Consider the following 12,902-nt stretch of genomic DNA (forward strand, 5'->3'; position numbering starts at 1 on the left):
GTGACAGAATTGCAATTTTAGGGGGGAATTATGCCTTTAATCTTTTTAAAAGAAATTGTGTGCAAACAGGTGAAATGTGTTGAAAGATAAGAAAAGTGACCTTGTTTGAATAAATGGTTTGGCAAATTTTGGGAAAATGCTACAAGGAGTGAATAAACTATCAGTTAATGTTTAATTGTAGTATAACTGAGGTACAAATGAAACATGAAGGCTGCAGTGTACTCTTTGTTTACATTTATTAGGCCAATTTAGTCCCATTTTTTTCTGAAATACTACGCTTTTGATCTACTATTACACTTATTGTAGTGTGTAGTATGTTCAAATATACTTAAAACTTACCTACGTTCATTCACAGCAAAAAGGCGGAGTTAACTCTCAAGCACCTCCCACGAACAGTTCAGTACTAATCGCTAGACAACCAGACAGTGTCTCCTAAACTTGAGGAAAACAGACGCTAAAGTTTGAGAAGTCTTGAAAAAGTTACAGTAGTCGTTTAATATAATAATCGACATGACATCTGAATCTAAAGCAGCACGGAGGTCGACGTTTTCGCGTTGACGTGCACGCGTAGTTACAAATGGACAGGACGCGCAGGTTCATTTTTGCAATAATCTCAGGTAAGATTCAGTCATTGTTTTGTATTCAACGCCTTTTCCTGTGTTTTGTTCGCCTGCAAAACAGATAGAGCGCATTTTACAACACCAGAGACAGCAGTAGTACCAGTTTGCCATGTTTTCAGTCTTTCAACAGCTCTCTTTATTAATTTGCTTGCATTTGTGAATGTACTTGTGACATAAAGAGTGGGCGCGACTCTCTTTCTCTTTTACTGCTATTTTTAGCACTGGGATCTTGATGTGTGTTATTGTACACCATGTGTAATGAATTTCTATCGGAAGTACTCTAAAATTTATACTTTTAAGTAAATGACTATACTTCTAGCTAAAAACTAGGCCAGGTTAGTCCGTACCAGCCTACTGAAATAGTACACTTCAATGCATACTACTAGTACATTGATTTCAGTATGCTTTCTACGTAAAGTGTTTAAATAATACCAGTAAATAAGGTCTTATCTACTATTATGGAAGTCTTCTATTTTTAGCACTGGAATTCAGTTTTAGGAGACATTCTATTGGTTAATATCAGTGGGAGGGTTTTTAAAGTGTAACCACAATCAAAAGGCCTTCATGATCCAGTATAGCATTTGCCTGGAATCCTGCAAGGCAGTCTAAAGCCACATACATGCATGCATGCTGCCACCTGTGATTTGTTTGTTGTCTATCCTCAGCTGTTGTCCTATGCAAACACTCCCAGGCTGAATGGAATGCCACAAAAGCCCCAGCGAATAGGACTGTGTCCTGCGAGCACCATGCAAACAGCAGCAACTGCACAGGTAAATGTCAAAATCGCCCCTACATGTGCTTCTCAAAAATAGTTAATCATGCCTGCAATGATTTTCTGCTTTTTCAAAGATGCAAAAAGCATATTTTCTAAAGCTGTGGTGAGTCTGACTACCACTGACTTTGAAGACGTGAGATGTAACACGGTCTTTCCCCCTGTTGTGTTGTAAAAAATGGGTTTCCCCTGGGCATGATATGAAAGGTTGGATAGCGTGACCACCTGCTGAAGAGATAAATAGGATATTAAAATAAAAAAATCCTTTTGAAAGCTTGAAGTTTTGCTGTTTGAGTTATTTGATCACTAGGGGAAAAAAAATCTTTCAAATTCAATTGCTTATCATGCAGGGCGTTGTAATCTATTCACAAAGAAAAAGTGGACTCTTATGGTAATAATTCAGCTTCTTGGTAACTTTCAAACTCTTTTAAAAATATTGTATTTAATTTTATTCGCTTTCAAGCTCGAGTTTAGCATGTCTGTATAGCAGGTAAATCCCCTATGACTGAGTCAGATCATGTTGCGTGTGGCCAGAGGTGGTAATTAGATGCTTTCCCATTCAACTTTTAGTTCATTCTGAAGTCACAGCTCAGGTTTCAGTATTTGTAGAACATTCTGACACAATCCTTTGAACTGCGCTTGGCCTTAACAATTAGCTTTTTTTAGTGACATAATATTGTGAATGAGTTATACAAGGTGTCCGTGGGTTCTTAAAAAGTACTAAAAGTTGATTAATCAACTTAGAGAAATTTAAGGCCCTTAAAAAGTATTAAAAAGTCTTAAATGCTGTTTTGCAATTTTATATCATTTTTGATTCTGCAATGTATGCTAAAGTTTGCCTAAATTAAATCTGAGAATATCTTAATGCTGTGTAGTTTATAAAATCAATAAACTGCTAGATTTGAAATCATCCTGCTTTGTTTACTGTAGAAACCAAGGCAACACCATTATTTCTGCAGTTCTATAGGCGCCAACCTGCTGAAATAGCTAGATATAATAGATTTTTATTTAGTATGTGAATCATGTTTTAGTTTTGGATTAATTTCTTACAATGATATTTAGTAAATATACTGTAAGTTAAAATATTGCTAGTGTTTCTGGTTGAAATCTAAAGTGATTATGAGGTCTTCAAAGTTATGGAAAAAGACTCTGATTAACTAGTTGAACTGTGGTTACATTGCTATGGGTTTAAGAGATGCTCAATACCATATAATGCAATATAATGTTAGCTTATTCAGTAATATTTCAATTTATCAGTTGGGTGACTTTTTAAATACTTAATTTGTATGCTCACTTCTGCTAGTTTAACTGTTTGCAGTCATTTAGTGCTCATTTAGAGTTAATATTTTAAAATAACTTATTTTTTTTATTTGTAACAATCATGAACAAAAATTATAATAACTCGTTTAGATGAAGTCTATTGTTGACACTGTTTAAAGTTAGTAATTAAACATCTTTGGCGAGTTTTAAAATAAGAGGGGAAGCCAGAATCACATTTTTAAAATGATCATAATGACTTTGTCCTTTTTTATTCACCTTATTCTTCACGTACGAGTGTGCACAGCCGTTTGAATCTTTTTGGCTCGAGACTTCCGGTTCACTTCCATTCATTTTTTTGAAAACAGCTTGACGTTGCAAACCGACATTTTCTTATTATATGATTCTGCTTTGTCTGTATTATCATGCAAACACTTGTTTGTAGAGCAAGTAGTTGGTTCGTTAAATCAAAAGTTCTAAAACAATCGCAAAAACGAGCACACTTCCACATTGAAAAAAAAGTCAATATGCTATTAAGGCAATTTATTCATGGAAATATAAGGGACATTCTACTAGAAACATACATTTTCCTTATAAAATGTGACAGGGTCTGACCTTTAAGCTTGTTATCCTCAAAACAAATCATACAAAAACAAGCATAAAATCATACAATTCAATAATAGAACGCATCCTTGAACACTGTCTGCTTCTTCTCCGTCAAGTGATGTCAGTGAGTCATAACCTCAAAGGTGTGTTGCACACATTTTATGTTAAATTGAATCCAATTGTGACGGGTCTGACACGGGGAAACAAGGGGACAATTGTAAAATAGTGTTTATTTTAGAATTTATTTATAATTTCATGTTTTTAATCAATTGATTCAATTGATTGAATAACAACTTAAGCTCTCAAAGTTTTTTTCTAAATTTACAGAACAACTCGCAGAAATCAACCATCAGTCAATTTTAGACTTTTTTTTTTTAGGATGAAATACTTTTTATTCACTGTCTTTGTTTTTATTTCAGGGATAGATAATGTACATTTCTGGTAGAATGTCCCATAACTCATAAAATCCTTAATAAATCAATATAAACACTTGGATATGTTTAACTTGGGGTCAAGTTTACATAAAAAGTTACATGAAGTGACTTTTTTGTTCATCATTTTTTTACTCCTGCCTGTTTAAGAATAAAATTCACAATAATAACTCTTTAATATAATCTTTAGCCAATGTTTTCTTTTATTTAAATGGCAAAAAAGATTAAATCATTTAAATAATGAGGTCAAAGGCGAGACCTGTTTTGGTATCCAAAACAAATAGAATTCACAAAAATTATATTATATTCACAATTTAAATGCAAGTATTTACTTTTGTTGCGTTTTAAATGGCTTTTGTGAAAACAAAATGTTAAAATATTAAAGATTTATTTTTTACTTTTGAACTGCACCCATAAAATTTATATAAAAGGATAGATGATGATAAGTTTTATAATATAGTTAATTATGAAAAAGCCATAAATTACCTTAAACTAATAGTTTGAAAGACTGTGGAAGTGTAAAATTTAATTATGCTTAAGATTAATAATTGGAGCTGCCCTGTTAATTTTTTAATGACAAAAAATTCTCAAATAAATAAAATTGCACTGCAAATATGAAAAGTATGTATTGCACTTTTGTTTTGTTGCATAAAAAAAACTTTTTTTTTTATTTTTTATCTTTGATCTTTCTACAGATTCAAAAGATGAGCAGAAATGGAGTGGACACTTCTCTGCCTGTCCAAAAGAATACAAGCATTTCTGCATTCATGGTGTTTGCCGTTTCATAGAGGAGCAGAACACGCCGTCATGCAGGTGAGACTTTGACCAGTCCAGCATCCGACCAATCACAGCTCAAGAAAATGCTGAATAATTGTACTGTGTTTACATTTGCACAGATGCGAAAAAGGATATATTGGATCAAGGTGTGAATATTTTGATATTGATTTCCATGTCGGAGAGCGGAGGAAAATAGTCATTGCGTGTGTGGTCGCAGGATTGGTGTTTCTGATTCTGCTCATCGTTTTCATTTGCGTCTGTACACAGTGAGTAGATGCATAATTCTAAAGCATTTTCTTCCTACCTGCTGAAGTCTTTTAATTGTATTGTTCTTTGTGTTTTGTTTGACAGTAAACGATATAGACCATGTAGAAAAAAGAAGAGAAAGAAGCAAACAATGGATGAAGATGACAAGCACACTCCGCTAAACGCACATGAAGGGGCTACAGCTGACACATCCAACACAAATGCTGTATGAAGTGAGTTTCTTCTCCTGCTTCATTCAATTTACATGAACGGCGTGGTGTGTTAAGGCTAATTACTGTTCAGATCATGTAAACAAGGGGTTCTCAAATGCTTACAGGATTTTACATCAGATATCAGGTTGCAACGTAATACCTAGACAAAATCATACAAAATAAAACATAAAGCACTTTGAATCAATTCAGAGATTAATTATTGGTTTCTAAATGTTTTGAGATAATATTTAGTTTTTTAAAAAACATAAAATGCAAATTATTGCTTTTTATTATTGTTATAACATACAAATTATTAGTTTTATTACTATTATTATTATTATTAACCTGCTAAATATTACTCTTACAACATACAAATTATTATTAACATACAAATTATTATTATTACAACATACAATGCAGCTATCAGAGCTTGCGCAAATTATTATAAAAGCCAGGACACACGCAGCTGACAGTCTGCTGTTGGGCTTTGTCGGTCAGTGATGGTCCAGCTAGTTGGTTTGATGTGTTCCACTCATCGAATTAATGTCAGTTTATTGGCCCAATTCACCATGTCGAATCAGTGTCAGCTGAAGAGATTATTCAGTAACGAATCAGAGCGTGAGTGTGAAGTAGTGAAGTGACATAGTAAGTAAACAATTTCACATTTTGTAATTTCTTAAAATTTCTCAAATATTTGCAAACAATATCGATTATTAGATTATCAGACAATCAGAGAATCTTCTGTCCATGTCATATCCGTTTTTAAACAAAAAAAGATAGCCTTTTTTGGTTTTTCTTTTGCTCGCAGAAAATTAAAAAAAAAGAGCGACGTCAGGAGCTCAGATTTGGTTTACCAATCAGAGGAAAAGGGCAGTTTCAGCACGCCTACATGTGCAAAATTAATTTTAAAGGCTTTTAGCGGTTTTTCTACCCTATAACAAAAATCAAGCCAAAATCTCGTTTTTTCAGTTTTTGTGAGCAAAAGAAAAAAAAAAGAAAAAAGACTGTTTTCTTAGTTTTCCTTTTTTGTTTGGAAACGGATATGGAATGGATGGAAGATACCCTGATTGCAGGAGTGAATCCCTCTGTGGTAAGTTATTGGTACTAAACACTGCTTTGTTTACACTTTGCATGTGGAAGTTTTAGTTTCCCGTTGTGAACAGAATACTGGCACAGAATGTACATTCTTGAATCACTCAGCCGCCATCCGTTTGGTGTGTTCATGAGAAGCTTTTGGTCCTGGCACAAGCAGATGTGAAGCGACAACACAGTTGGATTTCATCTGCACTATTTGTTTGGCATTGGCTTTGTGTGTCCCAGCTTTAACAAGTCATTTCTTCAAACAAACAGCATGACTAGTGCAGTCCAGTTCTTCATCAAATTGCTATTATTAAGCAACTGTTGACTTTCGATAACTTGCTGCTAAAATAAATTTTCTACAAAAGTTATAAGATACTTTTACATATAGGCCTATGAAAATCATTGAATCAGTGAGTGGCTGAATCTTTAGCTGGGATTCCATTCTAACATGTAGTGAATCTGCATGAATGAAGTGCAAATTAGGAGTGGCTGACTGTAGTAATGGTAACCTATTAACCAACAGTAAACAAAGCAACTATAATGGGGTCACGTGAGTATAATGTTTGTGTTTCTATCTCTTATCATTCGCATTTTTATTTCTTGCAAAGAAAAGGTCCAAAACAACTCCAAGCAAGTGTAAAAAAGAAAAAAATGGTATCACTTTTTATGAAGCTCATTCTTCTAATTATTTATAACTCAATTATAAATTCTATATCTTATACAATCTTATAAAGTTATAATTAATTATAAGCATGAGCGTTATAGAAAGTGAATATTTCTTTATAGAAATTGTGAATTAAAATAAATTGATACTTCATAATGTGCATAAACACAACTACTGATTTACAAATAATGACCGTGTTGCTTTGAGACATGCAGTGATCCTGCGTTGGATTAGTTTCATAGGCGAAATGGAGCAAAACCTGACAATATGAGCGAGTCTAAACTAGAAATGACAAGTAACCTAATTCTAACTTCCTGTTCACTGACATCAATGCCATTTTATAATGGGCTGATATTTGGGAACAGCACTCTTGTAGTGTTATTTTTAACTAGCTTTCCTTTATGCATATTTAAAACAAAATGAACACAGAAACATTTTGTGGCTCATTTACTCTCCCTTATAGTAAACTGCATGATGTTATGAACATTTCATTTTTAATGACTTTTTAAAAAAAAAAGTGTTCAGGTCCATTCACTTCTAGAGCAGTGACTATATATTACTATAACGATACAGTTAAAGTCAGAATTATTAGCCCTTTGAATTTTTTTCTTTTTTAAATATTTCCCAAATGATGTTGAACTGAGCAAGGAAGTTTTCACAGTATGTCTGTTAATATTTTTTCTTCTGGAGAAAGTCTTATTTGTTTTATTTCAGCTAAAATAAAAGCAGTTTTACATTAGAAAAACAAACATTTTAAGGTCAAAATTATAAGCCGATAATTTTTCCGATAATTTACAGAAGAAACCATCGTTATAGAATAACTTAATTACCCTATCCTGTGTCTAGGTCCAGCCAGTTGGTCCAATGACGGTGTCCACTGGTGGTGGAGGGTTCACTGCATGTTCGGTTTTTACATTGCACAATGTTGATTTACTTTAAACTTAACTCATGTCTGACTCTAATTTTAGTATGAGGTGGTTTAGAATATTGATATATTTATCCTCATTTTATCTTACTCCAATTATAAAACATTGATAAGATGATTCTGTTTGCTTTAACATTATTTTAGATTATGATTGAATATTCTCTTCGGTTCATTATTTTATGTTATTCTCATTCATTCGGATTTCTATAATATCCTGAGTCTTGTACCGCTGATTCCTGCCCGCTGGGTTGTGGAGTCAATTGTCTCTGTTTTCGGCTCATGTTTAAATTGTCAAAGACATCAAAATATTTGTGATATCACAAATCTTACACCTGCATAGTAAAATCTAATTAATATGTATATGTTAGTGTGCCCCAAAACAATGCTAAAATTCGCATTTAGAACATATATAAATGTATACTACAATGAAAAGCTTGTAGTTTGTCATTTCCGCCTAAATTGATCAATGTTTTATTTCTATCACCTCATACTACAGTTTCGAATCACATAACCAATCAAATGCTCTTTAATATCTGACATGCCCCTCCCACTTCCAGACTCTTATCATTTGCTTTTCATTTGATGCACTTGAGCTCAACCACTCTCACTGGCAGAGCACTGATTAAACAAAACACTATTGGCTGTTTTTTTTTTTTTTCTAAAAGAGGAAAAGCTACACTGTCCCACCCTCACATCGTGTTTTGGTTGAGATTACATCAAACATAGAACAACATTTTGTGTACATATCATTTTCTATCTGTTTATATCTTATATCTTATATATCTTAATGTAGTTTTCTTATATCTGGAAGGTCATTAAAACTTTGCTAAAACACCAAAACTGTTGAGGGGACCCAAACTTTGACACTATATATATAGTAGACTCAGCTGTCATACACTATGTAGGGATTAGTGAATAAGTGAACAGTTTTGGACACAGCTGCAGTGTTCAAGATCACTTAAGCTACAGGGAGATGTGTTTGATTAGGGTTGAAGCTAAACTGCAGCATGACCTTGCCTGTTCTAGATGGATTCTGATTGGCTGTCAATGTTTTCAACACTCTTCAGATGGAGAAAAACTAACTCTAGGAATGATTTGAACAACATATTTACTCCATTTCTTTATTTTCACATAGTGTAGATTCTCCTATTTCTTAAATTTCATAATGATTTAATGATTGTCCTTGATGTGAATGGACAGTTAACGCCAGTTTCCTCTGTTTTTCTTTTAGTTTTCCTCACACACCTTCAGAAACACTTGTCTTGGTTCTTAAAAGCTTATTCATTATCAAATGAAATACTTGCTTCCTTCAGGAAATGATCCGCACTCAAGGTCTATAAAACAAGAGCCTTTCCACAGCCGTACAAGGACATTAACATCCTTTCTGAGTTGACGGTAAAAGCCTTTTCGAAGTACACAGCGAGCTCTATAAAGAGAAGTATGGAAACAATAAGCAAAGCGTCTGTTTGACATGTGCGGCTGTTGTGATGCTGTTCAGACCTTGGTTGCCAGGCAGTCAGATCAACTGTTAGCTTAAATAGATGGCTCTAATTGTCTTTTTGTTTCAGCGATACAGTGAAGTGATCCTGCCTGGCTTGGTAATGGCCTGGAAATGAGGACTTCTTCTGGAGAGTGATGAAAGCAGAGATTTACTGTAATCCTGAGTGAACTTTCAATGAACTCGGGTGATATGGTGTGTCAGGCAACCTTTGCCATCCCCTCTGCTACTGTTTACCTCATTCTTCATGCCACTTTATTCATGCTTTCCAGTAGAAAAGGATCTCACTGCTTCACGATGGCTTTAAATGTGAAAGCGTATCATTATTGAAAAAAATATGAGGAGGTAGTGTACAATATGCTGAATACAAACAAAGTCTGTCTTAGTTGGTTGAGATGTGTTTATTTTGCATATGAAACACAGGTTATGAAACAAAGTTACAGTACGTTAGATTTGGTGAGGTTGAATAATTAGTCATGTTTCTAGTTTTAACAGTTTTTGAAAGTAGTTCTTCCGACAATACTGGACCAAAATCTCCTCTTAAGTTTGATTTATTTATTAGCATGTGTAAAGAAATTTTTTTTTTTGTGTTGAACTATATTTTTATTAAATAAAGAAAAAACTAAAGTCTGTTAATGTGACAATATATACATGTTTTTGTCTTCATAAAGAGTTTTTATAGAGCGAGAAGTATTAGCTAGGTTTTCAGTCTTATATTTGGTCATTATCAAAAATAGCTAGTTTCAAAAATAAAGGGAATTTATTTGTGTTTTGTTAAGCATTGTTTGGAAATATTGTATTTGTTGTTGTTGAGTTGCACTAACCATTCATTGTTAAATCTAAAATTTTCAAATGCAAATGCAAAATTTACTTTATACTATAACATGTCTTAATAAATAAATGTTTATTATCAATGACAGTATTTCAATGTTTTAAATCAAAATTCTAACAGTTTTTCAAAACTAAGAATTTTCTCTACACAACCACAAAACACAGCAACAACAAGCAAAACGTCACACACATCTTGCAAAAGCAAACACATCTTACATAGAAGCTCGACAAAAAAAAAAAAAATTAACTAACCCTTCAATTCTTTTAAAAATAGGCATTTTACAATTCCCCTAGAGATAAACAGTTAAGTTTTAGCATCTTTAAAAATCCATTCAACCAATCTCTAGGTCCAGCGTGAGCACTTTCATATGCTGGCGGAGAGAGCTAAACATGCTGCAATTTAGGAAAATGCTTGCAATTACAAATAATACCAGAAAATTAAGAAAAGATTTTCATTTGTTTGACAACACACATGCTGCAAATCCTTACATCGCACAGACATTAAAAAATGTGCTACATTTTCACACACAAACAATTATCGTTAATAAAACGCACTCCATTTTCTCACAATGCAAACATTTTACAAAAGCGTGCTTATTTTCTCACAGCACAAAAAGATCAGAGCACAATAGAAATGTTTCAAGGAGACCCAAAAATGTGACAGACTCTGTTGTGAAATTGTAGGTGATCGCTGAAAGGTAATTTTTTTTGTTTGTTTATTTTAATATCCCGTTTCCGTCTTTAGTATTTTATTAGCCTAAATAATCACAACTTAAATAGCCGGGTCAATCATGTTTTAGGGTCTCCTTAAAACATTTCCGTTGTGTTGTGAGAAAATGTTGGTGTTGTGAGAAAATGCAGTGTATTTTTTTTTTTTTTAAATGTGTATGTGTTGTGAGGATGTCCAGCACGTGCGCTGTCAAACTGATGAGGATATTTTCTCAGTTTGCTGGCATTTTTGTAATTGAACATGTTTTCTTAAATTGCAACATGTTAAGCACTCGTGGCCACTGTACTTTTAGCTTAGTTTAGCATAAATTATTAGTTGTCCTAAATGGTACAATATGCACTTACACGCTCAAAGATGCTAATGGTCTAATCCAATTCAATTATCTGTGCTACGCTAAAAATGCTCTCACAAGACCCAGAGATTGGTTGAGTGGATTCCCAACTCTAGTTTAACTCTAGACTAAACAGTAAACATAGTGTTTTCATTATATTTCACTAAAAGATAAGCAGTACCAGACAAAACAAATACATTTAAATAATGTAAACAAACAGACTTGATACTGTGAAATAATAATAATAATAATAAATAAAACTGTAGTGTTGTGTCCATCGCTGGTGCCACGGGCCATCACTTAGAGAAGGGGTTTGTGTTGGAGGTTCTGATGTCTGTGGGTAATTCTGTAACTACGGGCTCTTTTATACCCTTTAATCATATATTCAAAAATAAATATATAATTTTGTTCAAATTCCTCTTTCTTTGTCAAACTAATAATAAAAATTACTTTTAAAAAAATGTCCTAGCTTTCTGTTAAATATTTTTTTCATACTATTCAACCTCCTTTTAGGTGTCAAAATCACTGTTTTTGCCCTGTCGCACACCCAGAGTTTGAAACTTCAACAAGAAAATAACATTTTAAAACAATATTTTTCTGGTAACTATTATGTAGCCTAATGAAGTACTAGTGTAATAAGTTAAATGCTTTATAGTTTTTAATGTGAGACTATTATCAATATTAACTGTTATACTTCAAGAGTTCACACTTAGCTGATGATTTATTATAAAGCATGCTGTCCCAAGAGAGAGGCCTGAGCTCATAAGATCCCCGAGCCAGGGGCTCCCTCCCGCTTCAAGGCGAGAGAGGAGTTCTCGAGATCTACCTGAGCTCAAACTTCCGTCATAGTGGCTGAAGAGCAGATAGTATTTGCTCTTTTGAAGGGATAAGTACTTAGGAGTATGTCTATGGTGTTGATTTAGATTAGTCAATAAACTTAAGTTGCATGTTTTTGGACGGTGGGAGGAAACCAGGGAACCTGGAGGAAACTAACGTGAGCACAGGGAGAATGTGTAAACTCCGCACAGAAACATTGGCTGGCTTGGTAAAGACTTGAATTAAAAATGTTCTTGCTGTGAGGCAACAGTGCTAAGCACTGGGCCACCGTGCCACTCATCTAGGAAAGAGTAGGGGTGGAAGGGGGTATTCTTCAAAACGAAGATAGCTGTGATACGTAACAGGGTATTTATAGTAGCTTATGAATCGTCTGATTGGTGCATTGTAAATTGAATAATGTGGGTCCAGCTGCAAGCAACCATAAGCACGTTATCTTCTCGAAATTAGTTTATTATAAATAAACTTCACAAAAAATAGCTATCGCACAGTAACTGTCATTTCCACCACAACACTGTAATGTTTCTTTAAAAGGTTTGTGAGAAAATATTGTTTAGGTGGTTTCTATATGAAAAGGAATAGTGACATCAGAGAACATGGTCAAGATAGAGGGAATTAAATTTTCATCAACAACACATAAAGATAAAATACTGCTTGAGAAGGTAATATATTTATTCTACTATGTTAGCATTTTTGTTTGGTAAACAAGGTAAATGTGACACACAAACCCTTCATTTCTTCACACCTATATGTGGAAAATGTCTATGTTGTGTGCAATGGCACTTGGAATAAACTTGCTAACAAAGAAATGTTCAATCTCCTTTATTGTTTGTGTTGTGCTCTGGTTACAAACATCCATTCTATGGGATTATTTAACCGTTATGGTTATGGATAAAGCTTTGAAGAACCGCCTTGTCTTTTATTACATCCAGGTTTGGTCTTAGTCTGCGCTTATGCCAATAGAAACTGGCCTCATGTTTCAGCGCAGCCATAAATAGCTCGGTTTGGAGAGACCCGGAGAACGACAGGAATCCTGTGCCTCAGTTGGTGGGATCTTGTGAAGCAGATGTTTTCCTATGATATTTATC

At 33.8% G+C, this 12,902-nt stretch overlaps 1 protein-coding gene across 3 annotated transcripts; it reads left to right on the top strand.

The window, feature by feature from the left end:
• Positions 1-364: 364 nt before the first annotated feature.
• btc (betacellulin, epidermal growth factor family member) lies at positions 365-10,007 on the top strand. 3 transcript variants are annotated; one of them, NM_001044764.5, is given in 6 exon segments: positions 365-617; positions 1,286-1,390; positions 4,382-4,499; positions 4,583-4,729; positions 4,815-4,942; positions 9,159-10,007. In NM_001044764.5, coding segments are annotated over 5 exon segments (537 nt in total). In that variant the 5' UTR covers positions 365-577; the 3' UTR covers position 4,942; positions 9,159-10,007.
• Positions 10,008-12,902: the final 2,895 nt, after the last annotated feature.

This window comes from Danio rerio, chromosome 21, assembly GCF_052040795.2.
Source record: "Danio rerio strain M-AB ecotype USA chromosome 21, GRCz13ab, whole genome shotgun sequence".
NCBI lineage: Eukaryota > Metazoa > Chordata > Actinopteri > Cypriniformes > Danionidae > Danio > Danio rerio.

Excerpts from the sequence above, each read along its gene's own strand:
- btc (XM_087299640.1), top strand. The coding sequence starts at position 578 with ATGGACAGGACGCGCAGGTTCATTTTTGCAATAATCTCAG. Across the intron at positions 1,391-4,381 it reads AAACAGCAGCAACTGCACAG|ATTCAAAAGATGAGCAGAAA; the intron begins GTAAATGTCAAA and ends ATCTTTCTACAG. Across the intron at positions 4,730-4,814 it reads TTCATTTGCGTCTGTACACA|TAAACGATATAGACCATGTA; the intron begins GTGAGTAGATGC and ends TTTGTTTGACAG.